General features: G+C 39.9%; 3 protein-coding genes across 5 annotated transcripts; 1 reads left to right on the plus strand and 2 right to left on the minus strand.

Moving 5' to 3' along the window:
* Positions 1-3338: 3338 nt before the first annotated feature.
* Positions 3339-5688, minus strand: bloc1s3 (biogenesis of lysosomal organelles complex-1, subunit 3). 2 transcript variants are annotated; one of them, XM_020639987.3, is made up of 5 exons: positions 5585-5688; positions 5232-5347; positions 4924-5110; positions 4395-4495; positions 3339-3920 (listed from the first exon to the last, which is right to left on the minus strand). In XM_020639987.3, the coding sequence occupies exons 2-5, from the start codon at positions 5343-5345 to the stop codon at positions 3738-3740; spliced, it is 585 nt and encodes a 194-aa protein (XP_020495643.1). In that variant the 5' UTR covers positions 5346-5347; positions 5585-5688; the 3' UTR covers positions 3339-3737. The 2 variants fall into 2 exon arrangements, with proteins under 2 accessions (XP_020495643.1, XP_020495645.1); XM_020639989.3 differs by having other exon boundaries at positions 5464-5602.
* Positions 5689-5744: 56 nt separating this feature from the next.
* On the plus strand, positions 5745-9925 carry trappc6bl (trafficking protein particle complex subunit 6B, like). Its single transcript, XM_020639956.3, has 7 exons — positions 5745-5897; positions 6178-6275; positions 6570-6637; positions 6731-6848; positions 7135-7218; positions 7561-7654; positions 7840-9925. Exons 2-7 carry the CDS (start codon positions 6180-6182, stop codon positions 7869-7871), a joined length of 492 nt encoding a protein of 163 aa, XP_020495612.1. The 5' UTR covers positions 5745-5897; positions 6178-6179; the 3' UTR covers positions 7872-9925.
* A 5575-nt stretch (positions 9926-15500) lies between these two features.
* zgc:114130 (uncharacterized protein LOC570332 homolog) lies at positions 15501-19761 on the minus strand. 2 transcript variants are annotated; one of them, XM_020639984.3, is made up of 2 exons: positions 19524-19761; positions 15501-18487 (listed from the first exon to the last, which is right to left on the minus strand). In XM_020639984.3, the coding sequence occupies exons 1-2, from the start codon at positions 19575-19577 to the stop codon at positions 17267-17269; spliced, it is 1275 nt and encodes a 424-aa protein (XP_020495640.2). In that variant the 5' UTR covers positions 19578-19761; the 3' UTR covers positions 15501-17266. The 2 variants fall into 2 exon arrangements, with proteins under 2 accessions (XP_020495640.2, XP_020495641.2); XM_020639985.3 differs by lacking the exon at positions 19524-19761 and adding an exon at positions 19314-19480.
* Positions 19762-25373: the final 5612 nt, after the last annotated feature.

Consider the following 25373-nt stretch of genomic DNA (forward strand, 5'->3'; position numbering starts at 1 on the left):
CTAGTTGCTTTTAATTAATTTTCCCTGGACTGTTGTTTTTGATCTATAAATCCACCACTTTATTTTTGCAACAATTTCTGCCTCCTAAGCAATTTTTCTAAAAGAACATCTTTTTACTCACCACCAGTGCTGAACAGCCACACTTTAATCCCATTTTCCATGTAGACTTATAACCAGTAATTCTGAACACACAATCACACACACTCACACACACACACACACACACACACACACACACACACACACACACACACACACACACACACAGTTAGTTATACGAGGATGTTAGAAGTTAATCTTCAGCTCAGAAGCTGGTTCCTCTGACAAAGACCCCAGCTTGTCATGTCTCTGGAGACTCATTATGTTCATTTTCGTCCAATGAGAGTCCCTGATCAATAGACCCAATTGTTTCTTTAACTCCCTCTGTGGTACCCACCACTGGGAGATCAGGTTGGAAACCTTTACAGTTATGACACCCAGTCATTTTGAAGCAAAGGTTTGATTGCATTAAAAAGAGATGATGAGTTTAAACAGGGCCATTACATAAACATAGATCAGTAGCAGCACTTGGCATTGTCGGAGCTTTTGGGGGGTTGATAGCTTCAGTCAGATGCCATTGTTTGAAGAGCTGCAACAAATAGCAAATAAAAGCACAACTGAAAAACTCATTGTGTAAATGACTCATGAATAAATTAAATGAATGTTACTGAATGTACAACTGAACGATAAATGGAACGAAATAAATTCATACATGTCTGTTAACAACAAAAAATCCACAGTCACAATCCAGTCTAACTCCTACAGTTTGACTCTAACTCCTGAATGTTGACCAAGAGTGGAACTTCTTTTTAACTCTCTTGTTGTGAAGCTGCCATAACAAATCTTCTCTTACGAATATTACATCTATATACCTATTTTGATGTTTTTACAAGTATCTTCATCACGAAGCCTGCAGCCTTCCTGCAGGAAAAAAGGTTGAGAACCACTGGTCTAGTAGATAAGTTGCCTGGTTGGTTGATATTTGTCACTCCTGATGAGAAGACTGTGAGGAAGGACAGTTTTCTCATGTTTTGATTTCTTTTTTTTTTCTTCAGGTTTGTCTTCAGGACTTTTTATAATAGCTGTTTCTCTATAAGCCTGAATAAACTCTTAGTTCAACTGAGACATCTGAGTCCTGGATTGTCCGTCCTTTCTTCTCAAACTGCTTTCCTTCCACAAGTACAGGCAAATTAGGTCAGGTTCTTATTTGCATGGCCTACGCTAGTGGTACTGGATGACAAATGGCCTGAAAGAGATTAACTACAAAGACCCAAAATGAACGCCTGCACCCGTGCCCCACAGCTTTGCCCGTAATGACGCCTCAGTGGGTCGCTGTTATTAAGGTTCTCCAAAGGTTAACACTCTGTCCGCTTTAAGCATGATGGATGAGAATCATCACTGCACTGTATGCGTGTTTCTCTTCTCTCTACAGTTCAATTATTTGGAGCTGAACAATTAATAATGACTCAAAAGGGTTACCGTCGCCGTAGGAGAAGATTGAGAACGTTTAGAATGACATTGGCTGGTAGTTAGAGGAACAATTATAAATGTGTCCACTGGGAACTTCTGTGTGTAGGGCTTCTAATTATGTCCACACACACATGCACACACATACGGATGCCAAATGGCAAATCTTATCCATCACACTTAAGGAAACAACAATAATCTGAATGGCGTCACCACAAGGTATTAAAGGCCTCTTCACTCTTTGGTAACATTAAACACTGGACCTACACATTAAAATGCACAGAGGCAGCTACCTATGATCTAACACCGCAAAATAAGGGTGAAACCAAGCAGCTTCTTGGCCTTGTTTGTCTCATCAGACACACAGAGACACACACTACCCTTTTATTCTGTCATTTATCACAGAGCTCGGAGAGCCGGAGAGAAAGAAGACCACTTGCACGACTGTAACTCTTGGAGTAACTGCCTACCAGTCGTCATCCTTTTGAATATTTTGACTTTTTTTTTTGTGGTACGGAGATTTGTCAGAGGCTTTCAATGCCTATGTGAGAGTTTAAAGTCTGATATATGATGCCCAACACAGCCATCGAAAGGAGGACTGACAGAGGATAGAGAAAGAGCAGAGTAAATTTCCAGAAAGAGTAGACTGTGTGTAGGACTATCCTGTTGGGATTTTAACAGTGAAAACGATCACAGTTGATATAAATTTAGTTTTTTCAAGGTTTTTTGGGGGGCTTTTTATGCATTTATTTAGAGAAAGTGGATAGAGTCAGAGATTATGGAGGGAGAGAGAGAGAATTGGGAATGACATGCAGGAAAGGAGCCTCAGGGCAAAATCTAACCCAGGCCACCCACTTGGAGAACTAAAGCCTCCCAACATGGGGCGCGTGAACTCACCACTAGGCTACCCACGCCCCTTGACTACTTTTTTTTTTTTTTACAATTTTTTTCCTCAACAGTGAATGCTTGAATTTCATTGAAACAGTATTTCTCTCGTTGTGATATTACTACTTTCCTTCTAGATAAATATGGAAACACGGTTTCTTTCACAGCTGCATTCAATATTATTCCAGTCTTTCTGTCAAATTCAACTTCAACTGATAAGTATAAAGAAGTAAAGCAGAAAAAGAGATACAGACAAGTTTTGTGTTATCTGCATCAATGGCGCCATCATGTGATTGAATCATGTCAGTACACTGAAAGTTTAGCAGATTAGTTCTGCATCGAGTGAATAGAAAAGTGTGCAGACTGGCCAAACAAAGTGTATCACTCCCTCAATCTGTCTCTCTCAGACTGCACTCCGAGCCTGCAAGTACACCACACAGTTCTCAACCTGCAGGTGGTGATGTTTGTGTATATCTACACACCTATCTGACAAATCTTCACACAGACGATATGTCTGGATGATATATGATGAAGCTGTTGATGGATTGGTATGATGGAATAAAATATACCTAATTAATGGATGGGAGAGAGAGTGCTTTCATTATAGGAATGTTTATGTTAAAGGGAATAAGTCAACAATATAAACAAGGGTTTCATATCAGCATCACCCCCCCTTTTTTTCCTCAGAAACTTCAACTCTACATAAACTCAGGCCATTGCTTTTATACCAGATTTAATTTGTGTTCTACATTTTCTAAATATACTGTGTTTTTATGTTTTTTTCTTATGTAATGTATTTTTGTAACCACTAAATTTAACATGAGAAAAGTCTTCAGGTGTATTTAATTCTCTCCAATGTTAGTTTCCTAAAAAAGTGTCATCAATGAAGCATCAAGCAGAGCAGACATGGGTCCTTGCTTCTAAGAAACACATCTCTGGATACAGCGGAGGTTTGGGCTGTTACATTTATTGAACAATTTGATCACACATCGGGGTAAAGAAATGATTTCTTGAGAAACATGTGCAAGTCTGCCTCCTGGCTCTATCACAGAGGACCAGAAAAAAAAAAGCAACAATAGAAGAAGATATGCCTTGTCAAAATCAGTGCAGTGTAAGGTAAAACTAATATTAAGTAATATGATGATTTTTTAAATAATGTTTTATAAAAAATGTAACTGACAACATGCCATGGCAGGATTTAATTCCTTAATGTTTTCCTGTTTTTTTTCCACTGGCCCAGCTGCAAGGATAGATACAAGGTCATAGTGTGTGGCTGTTAAATATATATAATTGTTCATGTGCATAGGGGTTGTTTGTAAAAAAAAATGCAGTATGTGTTTGCATTTTTAAGGTGCAGAAGTAGAATTATTTAGACTATTGATGGAAATATCAGGCAGTATTTGACAGCTCGTGATGATGTCAATCTTCTCCGAAACCGCCTTCAGGTCATCCAGGATTAGTCGGATGCTGTGGGAAGCGTTGATGATGGCGCTCTGTGAGGTGGTCAGCTGAGCTGTTGCACTGTGCACCTTTTTAACAAAAAACATAAAGTCACAGTTATTGTGCACACCAAACTACTGTTATGAAGACATTCAAACCACTTTCTATTATCTACAACAAAACACTGATTACAGATGAAATACAGATATTACATTTTTTATGTCTAGGAAAATACTGGCTCCTGTTTAGGTAGACGTTACACCTGTACTGGCACTTTACATGAACCTCTTTGTGACTGGCTTATTTTTTCTCTTTCCATTCTAACTGTTTGCATATTACAGTAAATAATTAGCTTGACTTGTCATCGGCTCTGGATGCTCAAATTAATACAAGATTGCATAAAATGTCTTTCTAGTCTATGCAACATTATTCTGAATAGTTTTCTTGTAAGAAAGCATAAAATACGTTTGGTGCTCAACTACTTTTAGTTGCACAAGATTCAAGTTTACTACCAAAATTAGATATTGAATAATGAGTTTCCTGAGTCAAACAGATCTGCACACCTCTCTACTAGCACTGCCATAAATCTGCCGTAGTGTCAGTCCAACGTCAGAATACAGCCGGCTGTTTGACTCCTGCAGCTTCTGTTGTAAAAGGGTGTCACCTGGAAAACCAAAACAGATACTGATTTACTCCAAATGTAATAACTGACACTTAACAGATTTGTCCCCCTCCATCGTTTTATTTGCACCTCTGAGAGGACCCATTCATAAATAAATACTGACGAACTGTATCCGATCTTAATAAGGCAATGTAATATTTGAGCACTTTTAACCTTTTTTTTAACCAAAACTGTAGCTATTCCAGAACTTTCAACCACCGCTTAAATGCATTGGTTTTATTCAGTGAAGCGTTCATGCTCCATTATTGTATGCCGTACATTCATTCATTCAGCAAGATTATCCAATTGCAATTGCTAATAAGATGCCACCGAAACCTAATGAATGTAGGCTACCTCAAAAGGAAGCGTATTCAGTTACACAATAAATCTTGTAAATATTTATCACCCTAATTATCAGCAACATTCCTCACCATGTGGCCTGTGTGTGGGGCTCGGTCTGTCCTCCACTATGGACTGAATGTCAGGATGGTCTCGGACTACGATAAGAGGAGGGAGGTCTCTCCTGAGTACATGAGCACTCTCCTGGCTCAGAGCAGAGACTCTGCCTGACTGCTCCCCCTCTTCTTCACTGTCTGTTTCAGATGCCTCCCCAGGAACCTGACAAAAACAAAGAGTGTTGTAGAAACAAGAAAAAAGAGGGATGTAGGCAGGTACACAGAGTTTTTGTCTGTCGATCAAAAAACACACACACACACAGTTGCATGACTGCAAAGACAACCTTGGCTCCAACTGTGGCAGCCTGAGGAGCAGCCATGGAGGTGATGTAGACCTCATCATCAGAGTCCGTCTCAGAGGCCTCGCCCTGCACCACAATCTGATACCTGCTGGACATGACTGAGGGCAAAAAAAACCCACACACACACACACACAACGGAATTCCATTAGCTACATAGAAACAAAGTATAATTGACTGTAACTAAGCAACGTCGACTGATACAAAGAACGCATACCAAAGTGGCTAAACTTAACAGCAAGTTAACACTACGTGAAACTATTATGTTAGCTAATGGCCCAATATTTAATAATAAACAGTCGATTAAACCAACAAACAAACAAGAAAAACTGTCAAACCTTGTCCGTGAAGTCTAAAACAAATCACATGAGCAGCGAGAGGGTGGTTTCTTTTACAACAGCCAATCCGAGCTGCGCCATTTGGTCACATGGCAAGTGACGTCACACACAGCCGTACAAGAGTTCGTTTAAAATAAACCCCGGCGTGCACCGACATTGTAAACATCGTAACAGGAACTTCATTCACGCTTTTGCAACAGTTCGTGATACGTGGGCTCTTAAACCAGCGGGATAACCTGGTATTAATATCGAGTGCTACCCAGGAAGTGGACCCGTGTTTACCTCGTCTAGCCCACTATCTCTTATTTATCGGGTATAGTAGATTTAACTGCTTACTTGCTTGAGTTAATAAAATGCAAACCATTATACCACACATGCATTGTTTTGTCCTTGTTACCTGTTTTATGTCGAGGGAGATAACCAGTTTATACGAGCATGATAACATTGCTGTCTTTGGCGCTAACTGTCTAGCTAATGCTAAGCTGCAGATTTTCTCATCTGCTGTTTATTATCCACTTTATAGATAATGGCATGCTGTTATACTCGAGCTTTATCCTGGCTTTAAAAATCCCCGTTGTGTTTTCTTGATGCAGCAATGGCAGACGAGGCTCTGTTCGACTTGCTCCATATGGAGATGGTGTCCCATGTCTACAAAGAGCAGCAGTCCAGTAAAGGAGAGATGGACAACAAGGTGTGTTTAAATAGCCATCACGTAACCAACAAACACAGGATTTACTGGAAGACCTTAGCCTTGAGTTGCACTGTGGTTTGGAGTCTAACACTAACATCATCTATCAGTTTGATAATGGCAGGCATGATAGCTCATCAGCACATGTTTGCAGTCAGATTGCAGCCCACCAGTACATAGCATATGGCACAAACATTTCACAGGAAACACCAAACACTTTAAGTCCAGCACTTCAACATTCCTGTTTTTAAAGCCTGTTCTTCACTGAAATTAACAGCCCTGGTGTCTTTTCTTCAGGACAGAGCGGCGTGTGTTTCTGTCCTTGAAAGCATGGGCTTCAGGGTGGGACAAGGACTCATTGAGAGGTAAACGAGCACTTACAGCATGTGCAAAAGTGAAAAGAAAAGAAAAAAGTGTGGCATACATCATTTTTGATGCGGATTGCGTTCTTTCTTTAGGTTGACTCGAGACTCTCCTAGCTTCAAGGACGAGTTGGATGTCATGAAGTTTGTCTGTAAAGACTTCTGGACGAAGGTGTTCAGGAGGCAGATTGACAACCTCAGAACAAACCATCAGGTACGTTGAGAGTGAACGGTACAACAAGAGTTTAACATCTGGCTCTGTTTCAGTATTCTTCACAACAGGAACATTGAATTATTCTGTTTTGTGACTTTGTTTGGGAAAGATTGCCATACATTTTTTTTTTTATTGCAGATCAAAGGTGGACATAGAGTCTTGAATAAAACTCAATACAGAACATAGACTACTTTAATTAACTGAAACTGGGAAAACTGAAAACATTCACATTTAGTGTTGAAATTTGTTACAGTGGTTATTTATTTGCTTGTATCCTCTGCCATAGGGCACATATGTGTTGCAAGACAACAAGTTTTCCCTGCTTACTCAGCTGTCCAGTGGAAAACAGTACCTGGATCAGGCTCCTAAGGTCAGTATACTCTCTCTCTTTTTCTCACTTGCACTGTCTGTGCCTGATTTTGTCTTTTGACCTGTGTGATCTGATCACTGGTGGACAGCTCTAAATACTGTCCCCTTGTCATCAGATCACCAAGAAGGCGTAAACAGGAATAAAGACACTCCCGCAAATGGAGCCGTATAAATTCAAAAGATTGGCATTCACTGAGCATGACAGCGATTGTGATGAATTCACTATACTACAAAGTCCAGCTATATGTAAGGTTTCACTTACAGTTAAGTGACAGCTTAGGGAAGCAAATATCATCTTATTGTAATTAGGTTAACTGGTGTTTCCGTGTGGGTTTCCTTGCAGTACCTCGCTTTCTCGTGTGGGGTGGTGAGAGGAGCTCTGTCTAACCTGGGTCTTGACAGCGTGGTGACAGCTGAGGTCTCTATTATGCCCTCCTGTAAGTACAATTAGAACCCTACAATGGTGTTTTCATTGTTGTAAATAATGAGGTGACATAGCATTCTTGTGGGCTAGTCAAATAGCTAAAGTGCCGTCACTCTTATGAGCTGTAAGAAATTTAAAAAAATACCTCAAATAAGCTTCAAACCCGTGTTTCACTTCTCCTTCATTTTGTCTCACCAGGTAAGTTCCAGGTAGTGGTTCAGAAGTTGTGACCGGCTCCTCTCTGCTGCCATGGTGCTAAGGAACAGGGTCCTGTAGGGTTCTGTTTATCCTAAAGATAGGATAGTAATTCCTGTCCAGCCTCAGATGGACTCAAACAACAACTGGGTCTAACAGGTTCTTCTGACAACCAGGTACACCTTTCAGGGCAAAAAGGTTTAACCGAGACTTTAAGTGCTCTGATACAGAACCGGATTGGTTTTTAATCCTTTTTCGTCTTCTTGTTTTTTAATAGACGTTGACTCGAGTCTGAGTGAAATAATGTATGATGTTTTTGACTTTAGTTTTCACTTGATAAGTGGAGCCTGGCGCTGACTGACCCCACTTGGCCAGGCTTTGAAAGATACAGTATAAACTGTGAACACAAGAATGTGAATGTATAGCAAATCACACGGTAACTTTGTGTTCTTTGTTACGTTTTGCAATGTTGAGTCCTCAAATTGAGAGGACTGTGCTTACTAAAAAAAAAAAAAAAAAAAGGATATTTCAGGACTATCAACTGCCATACCATTTGTTTGTAAGCATTCTGCTAAACAATAGAGAATCTCTGAAAGTAATTACACCTGGTAAATAGAAACATTAGTCAACAATACTGTTTCTGCAGACAAACCTGCAGGCAGCTCCTGGTGCTTTCCCCTCCTTTGTGGCTGTTTGCCTGTAAGAGCTGGGTGTTCATGCATGCTGTTGGTCCTTTACATTTCAGTTTATTTACAGGCAGAATGAGTCAACAGTTTATGAATTTAGAGAGACCTCTACTTTGTAATTCTGCTACCTCTATTATATTACATTCTAGAGCTGACTATTGAAACTTGGTTTATAGGCTGTCATTTAATGTAACGACACTGCGTGTTCTTTGTACACCAGTGGAATTTAAAATATATAGTTAAGAATTGTTCCTACGTTACAGCAAGCTGCACATGTTGTAAGACTGAAATCCTCCTTCATGGATGTATTGTTACATTTGTTTATCAAATATGAGTCCATCTATGTGACCATACATTTCACTTCATTTTATTTATGTATTTATCCAAACTAAACAATTTTCTTAAAACTGAATAATAATGTCTTGGGGGGGAAAAAAAACTTGTCTCCAAAAGTCCACCTCTTGGGTTGATACTGTTTTCTCTTTGTGCCACTAGAGGGAGACATAAAGCTGTCATTATTTCCATGGGTTGTTGCTCTAACAGTTCACAGGTCAAGTCTTGTGTCTCGTAGTCTTGTACATCAGACTCATCCTATAGTTGAGCCAAAATGACTGAACGTTGCCATAAGAAACACTCAACAAAAAAAAGTCTTAACTAAGGAGTTTTTTCAAAATATATTATTTTGTCACCTTACATTATTTATCTATCTATTATAGCGCAACATGTTTACAAAACCCTTTTATATTCTGTTGTAGAAATAATCATGAATCAATTTTCCCATAAATCAAATGAAGGAATTATCATTATATTGTATTTTAGGAATAAGGCATAAATCCACGACTCAATCACACTTTTCCATTGTGTTATAAAGAACAAAACATTGAAGTGATTTAAGAGAAACGTGAAGTTTTCCTTTCTGTCTGTAACTTTTTTTTCTTTCTCCTTGACTGTGTAACTGTAGGTCCCTTTCCCATCATCCCTGCTTAAGTTATTAATATTTCTTTCATGTTTTTGATCCATATCATGAGTTCGGTATTAAGAGGTTACTATTGTATGCGAGTGGATTGCACTTCCTGTATATTCAGTATCCAACTTCTACTCAAGCAGGCTAATCTAAAACATCGGTTTTCAAGAAATGCATCGTCATTGTAAGTCTGAATTTCCAAAAAGATTATCCAGGTCCTATTCGTCATCAGATCTGGTGAAATATTTAAATCCTCTGGATTTTCTTTATATTTACATTTTGACATGGCACCACCTGGACGTTACTGCAGCAGGTGCATTATGGAGCTCACACTGCCTTTTATTTGTCCTCCCTGTAATAAAGTCCCCTGTCTTTATTCCAGCATCCCATTGGTATGAGTGTCATAGTTTACAGAATAAAGGTTGGTTTTGTGATTTGATCTTTTTAGTGTGCTTTAAATGTGTTTCTCTCTCAGGCTCAGGTTTCAAAAACATGTAGATGCTTCATTTCACATTTACTAATTACTGTCAACATGGAGGTTTTCTTTTGAACATGCATAAGAAACCAAAGGCTTAGTGGTTCATATTATGAAATGATGGTTAATATTTGACTCAATAGTTGTTGTCATGGATGACAACATTAAAGGCTTTATATGTGATTTTTTGATCCAGCAGATGTCGTTCCTTGAGCACCAGCATGAAACCAAAACAACTTGCGGTGCATTGTTGTGTTAGCATGCTAATTCTAGCTATCTTTATTACGCTCGTATCTTCACACTGCATGTAAATTTACCTGAAATGACCGTGACCTAGAAACGCTTACGTGACATTCAATTAAGCAGTGAGTACAGTATGTTATTCTTCTTTTCTCTAGTCCCTCAATTAAAGAACTTTTATACGTGAGGGGAGGAGTCAGCCAGCCGTCTCGACGATGTAAACAAACTGAAGATAGGACTCGGAAAGCATCACAGACAGTGGGACTCGGGTGTTACACCCATTGTAGACAGTCATGACTCACAGAGTTAGTCATGACTTAAAACTTAAAACTTAATGGCAGACGTTAAGTTTCGATTCTGGGAGTGAGTTCCCACCCACTGATCTGTGATTGGTCTGTAGCTTCAGTGGTCGAAAATATGAGGAACTAGCGTTGTAGTTTCACACTACTTTAACGCTTACTGCAACAGCTTCGAATGACGCAATATGACGATATTTGCGTCACTGGAAGCTCCTTTTCAGACTTGCAGAACTTTCCAGTCTCGGGGTGAAATGAGGGCTGGATACAGGACCATTCAAAAATACTACCAGTTTACTACTGATACAATGCTTAATGTAAATGGGTAAAGTATCCCTTTAATAGTGTAGGGCCAAATGAAGCAGAAGTAGCAAAGTAATGTTGACAATGTTTAATACACAATTATGGACAATTAATTCAAGACTATTGGGGAGTAAATCTAGTAATATATTTTCGATCTAAAACACTGCAGATAAAAGATTTCCTTAAAAGCATAACCAAATCCAGGCTAAACAGCAGGCAATGCTTTGTATTTAAAAGTGTCCCTCCATAATTTGTTTGTAGTACAGCAAAAGAAAAAGCTTTAGCAGGGTATTTGTTTATTACATATGCCTTGACAAGCTTAGTGTTTAAAAAATATGTGAAAAAATACATTATAATTGGAAAAAAAAATTGTCACATTTGTGTAGATACTCTTTTTTTCGAAGCACAATTCAACAATCGTCGAAACAATCGCCAAACTTACCTAAGTAGGTCCACAAACACCACCATGAAGACAAAATACTTTCATAAACTAGTGAGAGGAAAGACAACTGCGTCTTGAAAAGGTAATTTTTTGGTTGGTTAGGCTGTTTTTTCCACATCAAGATTTTCCTCTTCATGATGAGTTTTAATTGGTCTTTGAATGCTCTCGAGGGAACATTTTAAAGGGTTGTTTTTTTGTTTGTTTTTTTAAGGAGAGGAAAACAACCCTGGATGATGTCATCAGGGAGAGTTTAGGATTAAATGTCTTTGCAGCTTGACCCATGCTATGGAATAAAAAATCAGACATCATTGCCTTTTTCTGTATTTCTTTTGATCTTCAATACTTTTTCTGCAAGTCTTTCAACTTCATTGAAGTGCATTACTTGTTTGCTGGAGTGCCCTTTCAATGAGAGCCTTACTGTTTTTGAGTAATGTCCTTGCTGCAATATGGAGGCCCTCAAGACAAGAGTTCTTAAGAGAGAAGAAAAACTCGAAGCCTGCTGATCTGCATAGTGCGTCATAGGTGACAGAAAGGTGTTTATTTGTTTTTACTTGCTATTAAACCAATAATGCTGCGAAGGAAAAAAATAGCCAGGGAAGTTCAGCTAGGTGCCTGCATACATGTGCAGCACCTGACTATGGCTCACTGTTTTGCCCATTTGTTGCAACCCATTAAACACTTTGCCCAAATCCTTTCTGGGAAGTAGAAAAACAAGCAGAAGGAGGGATTAGAGAGAAAGCCTGGGAGGGGGCAGAATTGTAATAGTGGGTGAAGAAGAAGAGAACGGGCTGGAGGAAAATTGGAAGGAAAGAATGAAGAGCCCCTACAGGAGACTGGATGGAAATGAGAGATGTATTAAAGGACAGGAGAGGGGGAGGGGGGCAGAGAGGTAGTGTCCGGTGGTGAAGAAGTTGCGATAGTGAGGGGAGGTGTGGGTGGGAGAACTTTTTTGTACCTGAATGGCTCACAAACATTAGGGAGTTCAGGGAAGGGGTCCAGGAGCAGAGGGATTGAGTAATGAAGGCGGATAGTTCAGCAGCAGATGTTTTGTGCTGCTCTGCACGGCTTCGCTCCCCTTCCTCCTGCTCTCCTCATGCATCACAATATCACCCATACACTCACAAAGGGGAACAGTGAATAGAGGGTTGGGAGGGAGGAGGGCAGTTCAGGGGGCTAGAAGAAAAAGGGGAAGGGGTTGGGTTGTGTGTAAGTAAAACGTGCATTCATCCTCTCAAATTGATGACTTACTAAATTCAGTAACACTGTCCACATAGACTGGCTGAAGTCCTTTGTAGTGTGAGAAGAAGGTGACAGTGACTATTGTTCGGGGTCAGGTTTTTCTCCGTGCAGTTAACTCAATTTTCTAATCACTTACATTTTGAAATCACCAAGTGCAATTTAAATTCATTTTTTAATTATGTTGTAGGCTACACATCAATTTAAAATCATACACAAAAATAATGTATGACTTCTCGAATTAATTATTGCTACAACTTTTGAATATCCAATCTTCAAACAGAGCTGAAGTGTAACTTAAAGTAGGTCTACTCCCAAAACAATAGCCTACTAGGATACTACATTGACGCTAACAGAAGGATGCTTTCAATGAAGTCTGCTTAGAAATGTATCATATCAAAATATTTCTATTCCTGGGATTAGCTAGAAGCTAGGTGAGCTAACAGATGTTTATCACTTAGCTGATTTTGACAGAACTTTGTCTGTTGTAGAAAAGCTAGCTAATTGCTAAGAAGTTGTTTACCTTCTTACTTGTGCTTGCATGTCAAGAAATTGGTTTAGTTGACTTAATCAAGGATGCTGTCTATGGAAAGTAGCATATGATTCATATTTAACTATGAGTACTCTTGTAAGTTAAGTAGTAGTGTGCTACAAATTAGCTAGCAGTAGCGTAGTAATCGTTTAGCTGATTAAGCTAGCATCAAATTGTGTAGTTAGTGGAGCTACAGTTGCTGCTAGCTGGCTACTAATTGCCAACTAGTTTTATTCAGTTACGTCTGCTGTGTTAGGGAATGATTAACTATTTAAATCTTTGATCAAGTTTTTATGTTTAACCCTTTATTGGCATCTTATTTGTCTTAGTTTACTTGTTTTCTTCAAAAGTGATTTCATAGCGTGCATTAGCCTACTAAATTAAAAAAGTCTCCTGCCTAAAAATGCTGGCTTGATATTTTAAGAACATCAAATGTTTCCATGACAAAGCTGCTGTATTTAACAGCCTGTATGATCTCACATGATGACGCCCACTTGCTTTCATTCTCTCAGATTGTCCCATTGCTTCTTTATCTCACCTTTTTTTTTTTTTTTCTTCTCAGAGCTTCTTTTCTGCTCTAACAACTTTGCCTTTTTTATTCCTCCCTGCCCACTCATTCAGCTTCCTCCACTCATGCATAGTGAAAGTGTGATTCTCTGTCTCTCTCTCTCTCACACACACACACACACACACACGCACACAACCTGTGTCAGTCAGGGCCATATGTTGACCCATGGTGGACCTGAATACAGCCATCTGCCTGCCTTTCCTACATCCTACACAGGGCAAGAGTGTGGGAGAATGTCTATCAGACACAAAACAGCACACACACACACACACACACACACACACAAACCATGCAAGCACACACATGCCTTCAAACCCTTTGCGGCCACTAATCACTCCAAGGCAGCCCATCTCATGTTAATCCTGACAAGATAATGGCTCTTGTGCTTGTGTGTGTATGAAAGAGAGATTCCTCAGGGGTGAACCATGAGGCTGCATTTTAAGCTCTTTTTTCCCCCTAATAATTACTTTTTAAATATGTTATTGCAGAAAATAAAGTGTCATTGTAGTTTCAGCCAATCAGTTTTAAATACCCAATAGTTCTCTACTTTTGACATGTACAAGTATAAAACCAGAATGTGGCTCTGTACAGTTGGATTCAATGAGCACACATTATCATGCATTACTCACCAGATACATACAAGACTGCTATTCAGTACTACCCACATGGTAGAAAGTGGAGAAGTAGGGGGAGATGCAATTAAAGGAAAGGAAAGGGGAACAAAGTGAGAAAGAAGGATGTAATGAGTGAAGGCAGTGAAGGAGAAGGGAAATGGGTGGGAGCAGAGGATTGGTCAGATTAAACCCTAAACAAAAGACTTCTTATCTCCACATGAAATCTCAATTGCATGACTACACACTCACTCACACACAGACCAGTGTCTTGCTCTTTTACACCAGACTTGTTGTGGCAGAAACCACTAATCAGTCTATACTTATGTCCGTTTTTGCATACATAAAATGTAAATGAAAACATTAATCATACCAGCACCGTTTTGTTGTATGTACCTCTTAGCCTACATTACTTGAGTTAGAAAGTGTGGTTTGATAAGATGCTATTTGCCTGTACTCAATCATTTATAGACTTTCCTACTCCCTTAATTCTGTGATATCTGTGAAAAAAAACCTACTGACTGCCCACATGTCCAATTAGGGAAGAAAAGAAAACAAGAATTGTTCTCCGTTATGAATCATTCAGCACATCTGGGTTTATAAGCACATTCTTTAAGCGAGACTGCACCACAGAGGTATGATTCATTTCCTGGGTTGTTGTGCAATTTCATCTGGAAATATGAAGAACCTTTTTGTATTTCAGTCTCGTATTACTGTAAAATGTACATTTCTTGCCCTGGAATCTGTTTAGAATGATATAGGTAAAAGGTAAAAAGCTTTGGCAAATGTCATGTGTTGTTGTTTTTTGGCACAACATATCAGCTATGTTTCATTATTTATTCAGTATAGTTGTCCAGTTACTGCCACACTTGTTCAAGCATGTGCTTTCTTTGTATTAATTTTCAGATATAAAGAGTCAGGACATTTTGGAGGTTTACATAAGACAAGAGTTACTCTCCTAGACAGCGTGCTTCTGTGCTGCAGGATAAAACAAAAAAAACAAAAAAAGAGATTCAGTCTTATGATCATTCCTTCTACTCCCTCTAGTCTGAAAGAAACTTCAGAGTGAGCTGAAATAATAGTTATACTATCCTACTGGTTTAAATACAGTACATGATAATGTGATCTACAGTGAAAGCCATAAATGACTTTCCTTTGTTTCTGCTTGCTTCCTTCCTTCGCCTTGCATTCAAAACATTCAAACATTGTGACCCGTAACTTCAAAGCTGTTGCAAAATTTCCTAGCAAACACCGTCGTGTAGATCTCACCTGAAACCACAAGAAAGTGATAAACCATGACAAACAAGAAAAGTGGGTAAAAAAAACAACTTTATTTCCAGTACAAAAAAGCAAAAAAGAAGTAAATATATTAAACTTGATACAAGCATTTACAACTCAAAGTCCTCTATAAATACGTTAAAATAAATTAAAGAAAAATTAATTTACTAAAGATCATCACCTTTACCACTAAACAGGCCTCAAACATGTTGAAGAAAAGGCAATTTTAAATAGACCAATAACAGCGCAGCGTCTGTTTTTCTAACCAACTACATCAAAAAACACACAAAACACAGCTAAGTAAAATTTCTATAACACTAAGCATACTTTGCACTAACCCTCCAGAATGCTGGACCTAGCTCAGTTAAGGCAACAGACCCGGGTGCTGTGTCCAGGACGCTACACGTTCATGACAGTACAAAGCCGTAACAGGAAGAAGTAATACTGAATGAGGAGGAGAGATAGTGGGGTCACAAAAAACAGAAATGTTAATCAAAAAAAATAAAAAATGGAACACCTGTGCTACCTGCATTTAGAGGAAAAATAACCCCACTTCTATGAACATTTGTTGTTGTTTTTTTTAAATAATCTTAAATTGACATGAACGCCACAATCCAAATATTTCCTGAAATGCCAAGTACCTCTGGCTAAGTTCAGGAGATATCAGTAACAGAATACATTGCATGTCATTTGAGGTGTTATCTTTGACTTTCAATATTGATGGATGTTTTTTTTCTTCTACAATGCCTGCTGTTTTTGCTGCCTGGCACATTTTATATTTTAAAGCTCATACACTTTCAGATGGCAAAAGTCGCACAGTTAAAATCACTTCATCAACATTGGCTTATGCCTGGTTTTGTTCCTCCTCTTGCAGGGCAGGCTGGATTTGGTCATTTGGCACTTGGTCATAGTCAATAATGCACCAGATATCGAAAAAGAACAGCAACTGTAGTAATCTGAACAACAGAGAGACCTGAACTCACAATAACTACACACGAAAAAAAAAGAAAAGAAGACTCGCACCCCTCCTCACATCTCTCCTAACAAACCACCAAATATTGTTTCAACACTGTAACATGACCTGTTAAGTAACGCTACAGGCACTTCAGTTGTTTAAAAACTTAACATTCAGGTTGGAAGCCAGTGATCTAAACAGAACCTCTGACTGTACAGTTACGAGGGAAAAAAACAAAAAAACAATCTCACCAGCTTATAAACAATACTGTGTAAACAGTCAATGGAAAAACATAGGTCACATTGTGTGTTTGTACCACCATAATCAAAGCTCTTAAGCCACAAACATATCTTTGGCTTTGTCACATTCTTAAGATCACACAGAAGGTCTGGAGAAAAAAAAAAAAAAAAAGGTGTGACAACAGGCAATCACACTGTGATTACAATACTTTTGTTGCAATTTGCTGCCTCAGCATACTAATTTAATGAAGCTTTCGAACGCTTCCTGCACTGCTATGTTTTGGTGGCTACACACATTTAAGTTTTGGCATCACAGATTCCCTTACGCGGTGATGTTTCAACCATATAAATCTGACAGGTGAATCTAAATGAGCGTTCTGAGTCAGTCAGTAAGTCTCCGTTAACTTTGACCCCACACAGGTGAATGTCTGTAGGTTATTTCAGTGATGGCATGTGTGAGATACGTTAGCATATTATGGATACAGTGTTTGTTAGCATTGTGTGTGCTTGATAAGGACATATAAGGGTATGTGTTTTCTGCATATATTGTGTAAGCAAGGGCCTGGATTATGTATCTCTATGTAAAAAAAATGTATATACTTAGTCTAAAGGCTGAACCTAGTAGGATCCTCAGGCACAGAAAGCTGACTGAATACCGCCAGACGTTTGCCATTAGCATCGTTAATGCCACTGCAGGACTCAGAGCCACTGAGTGAGCTAGCTGAGCTGCTTCCATCCTGGTCCTGGTCTGATAGAGAGGTGTAAGATAGGGATCGGGTGCCAAGAGGCCCTGGAAAGGTGCCGATAGAACCGGGACTCTGCCTCAGGGTAGGTGAGGTGGTCGGGGAAGGCCCGCATGGAGAACAGCCAGAGTCAGGGGAAGGTAGGAATAGAGAGCAGGGATCTGCTGCCATGGCCATGCCTACTGAGGGCTGGTATTGGGGGGCAGAGGAGGCCTGAAAGGCAGAGTCCATCTTTAGGAAGGCATGAGAGAGGAGGTCAGTGACGTCAGCGCAAGAAGGGGGAGAGGCTGATGGAGCACGTGTGAAAGATGCAGTGGCAGGAGAAGGCTGAGCAGTAAGGGCGGCAAGGTGAGGTGTAGAAGGAAACCCAGCAAAGCTGAAACTCTGTCTGACCAGAGGTGGTCTGTTCGGGCGGGAGGAGGAGGAAGGCTGCTGTGAGGGAATGCTCGATGAGGAGGAAGAAGAGGACGAGGAGGAGCGAGAATAGGAGTGTTTCCTTTCTTCCTCATTGTTGTGGACAAAGTGGCAGCGCATCCCGTAGGGGCAGAAGCCAATGGTGTGAAATGTACGACATGGCTCAGTTTTGTATTTGGGGTGCCTGCTAAGATCCCGCAGCTCATCTAGCCCATGGGCAAACTGGCATTTTCCACCATACTTGCACAAGCCGCTCTCAGTGAAAGATCGACACAGTTCAGTCTTATAGCGGGAGGAGGAGTTACTGTTCATGGCGGTAGGGCTGAGGTCACTTTGGGAATGATTCATGTCAGTCCCGGGCCAGCCTTGACTTGCTGTTGCGGGACTGCTGGTTTCCACCATGCTGATGGAGCGCTGGGCAAAGAAGCCTGACTTTCCCAATTGGCTGGAATTATCGAGCTGGGAGGGCAGACAGCTTTTTGACTGCTGTCCCCACAGGCTGGAGGTCAGAAGTGCTCTGTCTGCAAGATCAGTGGAAAGGCAGGAGAGGGACGAGAGAGAAAGCGATGTGTTGCTGCCTGGCTGGCCGTTGTAATCTGGTGTTCTCATGGCCAGACTGAGCGATGGTAGAGGTCCACTCTGCTCCCTGATGTCAAGATTCAACAAATGCTGCAAAAAAAAAAAAAAAAAAGCAAAATACATTAGCCAATACATTTTACAATAAACATCAAAATGAAAAGCGAGAAATACATAAATGAAAACCAGACAATAGAAAATCAGATGTGTTTATCTTCATGAGTCATGACCAACGATTGGGCTGCAATGATTTGATGTAACAATATGCTAAATAAACACATTGCTGCTATTTGATGATTTGCAATTTTAACAGTGGGACACAACTGTGGTGCAAGCCCCTTGGATTTTGTAGAGTCAGTCGACTGCTGTATTTCATTTTATTTTTAAAAACCTGCAAAAAAAATCTAAAATAGTGTTTAAAATTGCAATGTAAAAATGTAGAAAACAGCCTTACATTTGTCACTAAGTACATTTATGTACCTCCCACTACGAAAAGGGCCAAATACAAGCAACAGTGCAGTACAATACAGTAACATTAAAATAAAAAAAAACAGGTCACAACACTTCCTCTAGCTACTACCATACAGTTAATTTAAAAACGTCTCCATGCTATCCACCTTGTTTGCAAACTTCATTTCTTTCTCTGTTTCGAGTCTGAAAAGTTTACAACTTAATGGTTGTTTACGGTGTTTTGATTCAGCTTGTTTGGTCTCGTAAATAAGCCGCAGGTATATCAGCTGTAACTCGTCATTGACCCCGTGGTTGTGAACACTAACTTAACCACTAACACAGCGAACTCAGACATAATTTATAACTTAACATGTCGAAAAGTATAAAAAGGGGTCATTTAACGATGTATGCAAACAAGAAACCCCAAACAAAAGGTTATAAAAAAAAAAAAAGTTACCGTCAGACTTACTTTACATTCAATAAAACCACACAGCTCGCTGCAAGACAGGTTAGCTCTCACTTTACGTTTAAAACTGGACAATAGTTTCCTCTACACAACACTTTAAAGGACGAATAATGGGAGCCAGCAGCGTTAAGAGTTAGCATTGTAGCTACCAAGTGAGCTAACTTTTTTTTTGCTCCACTCCTCGCTGAACTTTTTTTTTTTTTTTTCGATTACCTTGCACATCATCTCTTCCAGGTCACAAAACTGGCTCAGGGGGTAAGAAGGCATTTCGCTGAGTTATCCACAAAAAAAAAAAGGCTTCGTTCCGAGCTCGTCTGTCTGCCCCCGCAGTGATAGACGTGGGGCAACAAGCTGGCATGAGTTGGTCCGAAGTTTCTAGTTGTCTGTGTTGGTGTTAAACAAGCACCAAGACCCCCCCCAGACCACGTGTGGATTTAAAACGTAACAGCGCTTTGCTGCTGCTGGCCACTCCCACGCCTCTGTGAGTCAGCCGAAAGTTGTTTTCAAGTTTCACTAGATCCTGGAAGAGTGACTCGCTGCTCGATGAAAAGTAGTAATACTAAAAGGATAGCTTATTTAAGTCCATAAAGCCTGCATAAAGACACGCTTGTTTTTACTGAAGGAGTCATGCTGATACCTGGATATAAAGTTAGCTTCAGGAAGCAACAAACTTTTCGCAAAAGGCTTTTTTTTTCATTTTTTTTTTTTTCATTTTGGCTAATACACGGACCTAATTCGTTTTTTTTAAAGACATACGTATTGAAATATACTAAAGGAATTATATGTAGGTAGATATTTTTTTAATTTTACCACACTGTTTTTTTAAAATATGTTTTCAGCAGCTACATGGAAGAAAAATATATGCGAGTTAATGGCTTTCAGTCCATTTTATTTAGTTTTTATTTTACCTTTATTTTACCAGGCAGAATTGCTTGAGATCAAATGACCTCTCTTTTTTCCAGCAAAGGCCTGGCCAAAATGGTAGCAGCAAAAGAAGAAGTATAAGACAAACCCAAAAAAGAAAGCACAGACATGAGAAAAAGAGACAAACACAGTCCAGAAGGTGAAGAAGGAGGAGGACAAGATCATGTTAAACAAAAACAATAGTCTATGGGCTAGTACAGGCCAACAGGGCATAATATGACCCTTTTCAACTAAATCCTATATATTGTATATAGACAAATAATTAGGCCTGCAGAACAGCATTTTTTTTGTCAGCAGCCATAGTTTGTCATCCAAGTGTCTTCATTGTTTTAGCTAACCATGCTTCCTCCGCATTGCTCTCAGCAATTTGCACAACAACAAACGCACGCCTGACAACCATATCACCCAAAGTATTTTCATATTTTTTAAGAGTAGCCTACAGTATTTTGCTTAAATAATATAATCGTGGATATCAAATGTAATAGTGATATGAATATTATTGTCAGCCACAATCTTGTAGTGTAATAATGTCTGCTTGTGGAAGGGTTAGATAAATAAAGCTCCTTCATAGGCTAGAGCTGCTTCATAGATGTTCTTGTATACAATTAGCTAAACCAGATCATAAAGTATTATGGGTTTTTTTTGCCCTATAAAAGGGAAAGTTGAGGGGAAAAAAAAGGCAAGCCTTAAAAAAAATCAACAGAAGGTAGACAAACACCCACAAAAAGGCAATCACAAGTACAAGAAAAGGAAGGCGGGCGAAAAACATTATGAGTGAACACATGGGGAGGGAAGACAGTATGGAGACAGCGCAGCCCGTTGAGACAGACAAGGAGGAGTGAAGTGTTTTATTTCAAAGGTAAATGTAGATGTGTGAAAGATTCCACAGCAAAGCCATGAGGATATCTGGTGTGCACACCCACACTATAGTCTGCCAGGAGTGAAGTTGTCACACCTCTGGGATTGTGAACAGGATCGCACCAGTATGCCCAGTAACCTGAAGAGTTAGCAGACAGTTTGCTGCAACTGCAGGGAAAGAAACACCTTTCACTTTGTTCTGTACAGTTCGGTGATATGGCTGGATATATGGGTTTGATTCCTGCTGTACGGTTAGACTTAATGCAACAAATATGGCTGCAATAAAATACATAATTTTGACTTTTGGAGGAGAATTTGCAGATGTAATCATATTGATGATTTAGCTTAAAGGCTCCATGACAGCTACCTAGTGAGTTGATGTTTTTTCCTACTAAGTATTGGCCTACTACTTTTGAGGAATAGAACTGCCTGAGCTAATGAGTTGGAAAAAATATACAGTCCCACAAAAGCTCTCAAAAAATTCAGACATTTTGAGTTGATGAATAAAAGTTTTAATGCTGAGCCTCCACTTTGAGTTTGAGAGTTCTTGAAAAGCAGCTCACAGCCCTGAGCCACTTTAGAAAATGAGTTCAGCTGGAAACAAAGCCTGCTGAAAAGCTTTGTTTTGGTCCAGCCAAGTTGTCACCGTTAAGTGTGTGTGTTTATGTGTGTACACATGCTTGTGTCTGTTTAACAGAGGGTCTCACCCCCCCTCACCCCAGAACTGTGATGATGTAATGCTATCCAGTTGAGAGGTCTCACCTGGCATCAGAATGCACCCTTAATGCACCTTGAGTGACCTTTTGTTATCGGATTTCCAATACCACCAATGTAAAAGGAGGAGGCGGCAGCGTAATGGTGGGGCGAAGTTGTTCTGCCGAGCCTATAACAGAGGTGAAACAGTGCCACTGTAAATATCATAGCTGACATGCCCTAACAAACCCTGTGTTTGTGTGATTGAGAGTGTGTGTGTATGTGAAGGTTGCACTGTTTGTTTAGAAGTCGTGCCTCTCTCACTTCCCCAACGTGTAAAATGACTGCGCTGCTGCAGACCGTCCACTTACAAGGACTATTGATGGGTTCAGAGTGATGGAGGAACAGAAGGGGTAGTTGCCCTTTACACGTAACAATTTTGCAAGAGCGCCATAACAAAGTTCCGCAATCATCATGCCTTTGTAGGTCTGTTACACACTGCATCTGCTACTCCTGCATAATATTTGACATTGTGTTACAGTGCCAGAGGCCCCTTCTGTTTGTGTAAACAAACAACAGTGGCTGGAGGCGCTCACGAATGCAGCAGCTCAGATAAGTTCATTGACGAGTCGATACCTCCTTTTAGGCAGTACGGAGGGGGATACTTGTGTTGATATGTGTATTGAATCGGTTCTTCAAAGAGGAGGAGGGGGAAGGCATTTAACTCTGACCTCAAAATAGCCCATATACAGTATGGCCACCAAAACGTTTCACATAGGTGGGCACATTTCCACAACACCCTCAAGTGTATTCAGAGGGTCCCAGTGTGCAAGCTGTTTACTCCTGTACTAACTTCTGTTAGGACCAAAGTTTTATTTAATTCCAAGTGCCAACAAGGCCTAATTATATTGCGATTGACCTTTTGGTGCTAACACAAAAGACATTGCCCTAATTAGTTCTTCGTCTTAAGGGGTTGGCTCTACATGTTTGTTTGTTTTACCCTGAGATGAAGACCACCACCGTGAACAACAAGCCATTAGCAAGATGTCAACAACCTGGCTGCCTTTAAGGGAAAGCTGTTAATTTGCTAAAGTAAACAAGTGATATCTTTAAACAAGCTATTTGGTTCAGCAAGTAGAGTTTACTTCTTTAAACAAATCCCTTTTGGGTGAGTTAGGGATTACTCAGGGTAAGGAGCGAGTGAGGGACAGGGGGAGGTTTCTGGAGGAAAAAAAGGGGGAGGGGGCAAGAACGGAGAAAGGAGGAGAGAGATTTGAAAGAGATTTCTTGCTTCTTGTTGAGTCCAGCTGGGCTAGAGGGCCTTAGGAGCACAATGAGCTCAATGAGCTGCACAACCAACTTAAAAAACCAATGGCCCGCCGCCTTCTGAGACTCTACCCCCGAACACACACACACACACACACACACACACACACACACACACACACACACACACACACACACACACACACACACACACACACGCACACACACACACACACACACACACACACACACACACACACACACACACAGCAGACATTACAGAGGGTTTTGAAAGGCTGGGATAGAGGGGCTTGTTTGGAGGAGGAGATGGATGAAGGGGCAGTATTGGGGGGGGGGGGGGGGGGAGGTAGGCACTGAAGGATTGAAGGAGGGAATAGGTGGCAATAGATGGTTTCTTTAACACTGGATCTGCAACAATGTATACACAGCTTTGCGATTAACCTGCCAGATGCACAAACGTGTCTCTTTTTTTCGTCACATAATCTTCCTGCAGTAAAATAATTAGCTGTCATTAGGAAAGCATTTGCAGGTTCAACATCTGGTTGACATTAGAGGAGATTTACAGAGGTGACATTGCACAGGGGAGGTTGACAGAAAAAAATCCTGGCTTGGCTTTGATGAAAAAAATATGTTTAGTGAAGACATGGGATGAAATAATGAAGCAATTTTTTTTGCCTCAGAAATGTTTTATATGTTTTGTGATTACATATTCACTTAGGGTGGAAAGCTATGCCTATTGATTCAGGTTTGCCACATATACACATGGATAATTTGACAATTTTCTATCATGAAGCCACTGTTGATTAGCAACTGAAAATACAACAGCTTGTCAAAATGTAGTTGGATATTTGGCATATTTCAAGCTAAAGCAGCACATTTTAGCAGGGTAGAAGCTAACATTAGCTATGTTACAGATAAAGAGTGAAAGTGAAAGACTTACACTCTTCAACAGGCAGCCTATTGGTGATTAAGTGAAGTCATTCCTCTACAGGCATCTTCAGATAAGAGGCTAGTATAACCAGTTAAATATTAAGGAGAGGAGAGGGGAGGAGGGGTCTGTAAGGCCTGATGAACATCTGCTCCTCTTTCCCTCCCCCTAACCAGGCCCCCTCCCTCACCACCTTCATTCTAACACATTGTACCCCCTGCCCCTCTTACTGTGTGTGTGTGTGCGTGTGTGTTTGTGTGCATGTGTAAGTTTGTATTTTTTACAAAGAGCCTTCATTATTCAAAGAGAGGGCTTTAGGTTCAGGAAGAGAATTCCCCCAATTGTAGACTGTACAGTTATTATCTAATATGATTATCATAATGTAATGTTGTAAGTAATGTTGGCAAGCATGCACCATATTTCCAAAGCTTATTTTTTTGTATGTTCCAAAATGTTAAGCAATAGAATTAAATAATAGAAGTGCTTTCCTGAAAACATTTTTATTCATTTGTAAAACTGGTATTTTCTATTAAATAGGTTGCACCAACATGAAAAGACACATAGGCTACATTAATATTTAAAAGCTCAAATGAAGCATATCACACTACATCAAACCATAAAGCATAAAGGCATAGCAGCTACCTCATGAATAGAAATGATTACCAGTGACTGCACTGGAATGTCTACTTTTGCATAAATACATAACGACTCTCGCTTGTTTCTGTTTTTTCATTGACACAAAAAAACACACGCATGCACATGCACAAACAATCCATAAACGCCGCACAGTAGGGTTCTACTCACAGTGCAAAGGCCAAAACCTTAACCTTTGACCTTTGACATCAGCCTCTCCTCCTCTCCTGCCTCCTGGAATTCACTCCTGTGGATTCAATTAGAAAGCCAGAGAGAAAGAGTGCAAGGAGAGAAGGGAGTAGGAGGTTTTAAAAAACAAGATAACAGTGACAAATGTCTGCACAGGGTCGAGAAGAGACTGTGATGATTCAGAGTGGATGGGGTGACGAGGAGGGTTAAAACATTTGACATCTTTTCAGCTGTGTTCAAAGGATAATCTGTGATCCAAAAAGTCAACTAGAGTACAGTAAAAGGCCAAAAATAAGTGGATCCTACATAGCTTTGGACTTTGTCTTTGGCCAGCTGTCTATTTTTTAGCCCCCTTAGTTCCAGTCAAGTTTTTCTTATCTTCTATTTTATTTAAATCATAATATGTTAGTTCTCTTTTGTTGCTTTCTGTTTCTGTTCCGGCTTCTCTTGAAGCCTTTTGTGTCTTGTGTGAATTTCGTAGTTTGTCTGTGTTGGCATATACACACTGATTTTTCCTTTTGACTTGCTTTCATATTTTAGACACTAATGTG

This window comes from Labrus bergylta, chromosome 11, assembly GCF_963930695.1.
Source record: "Labrus bergylta chromosome 11, fLabBer1.1, whole genome shotgun sequence".
In the NCBI taxonomy this organism is placed as follows: Eukaryota; Metazoa; Chordata; class Actinopteri; order Labriformes; family Labridae; genus Labrus; species Labrus bergylta.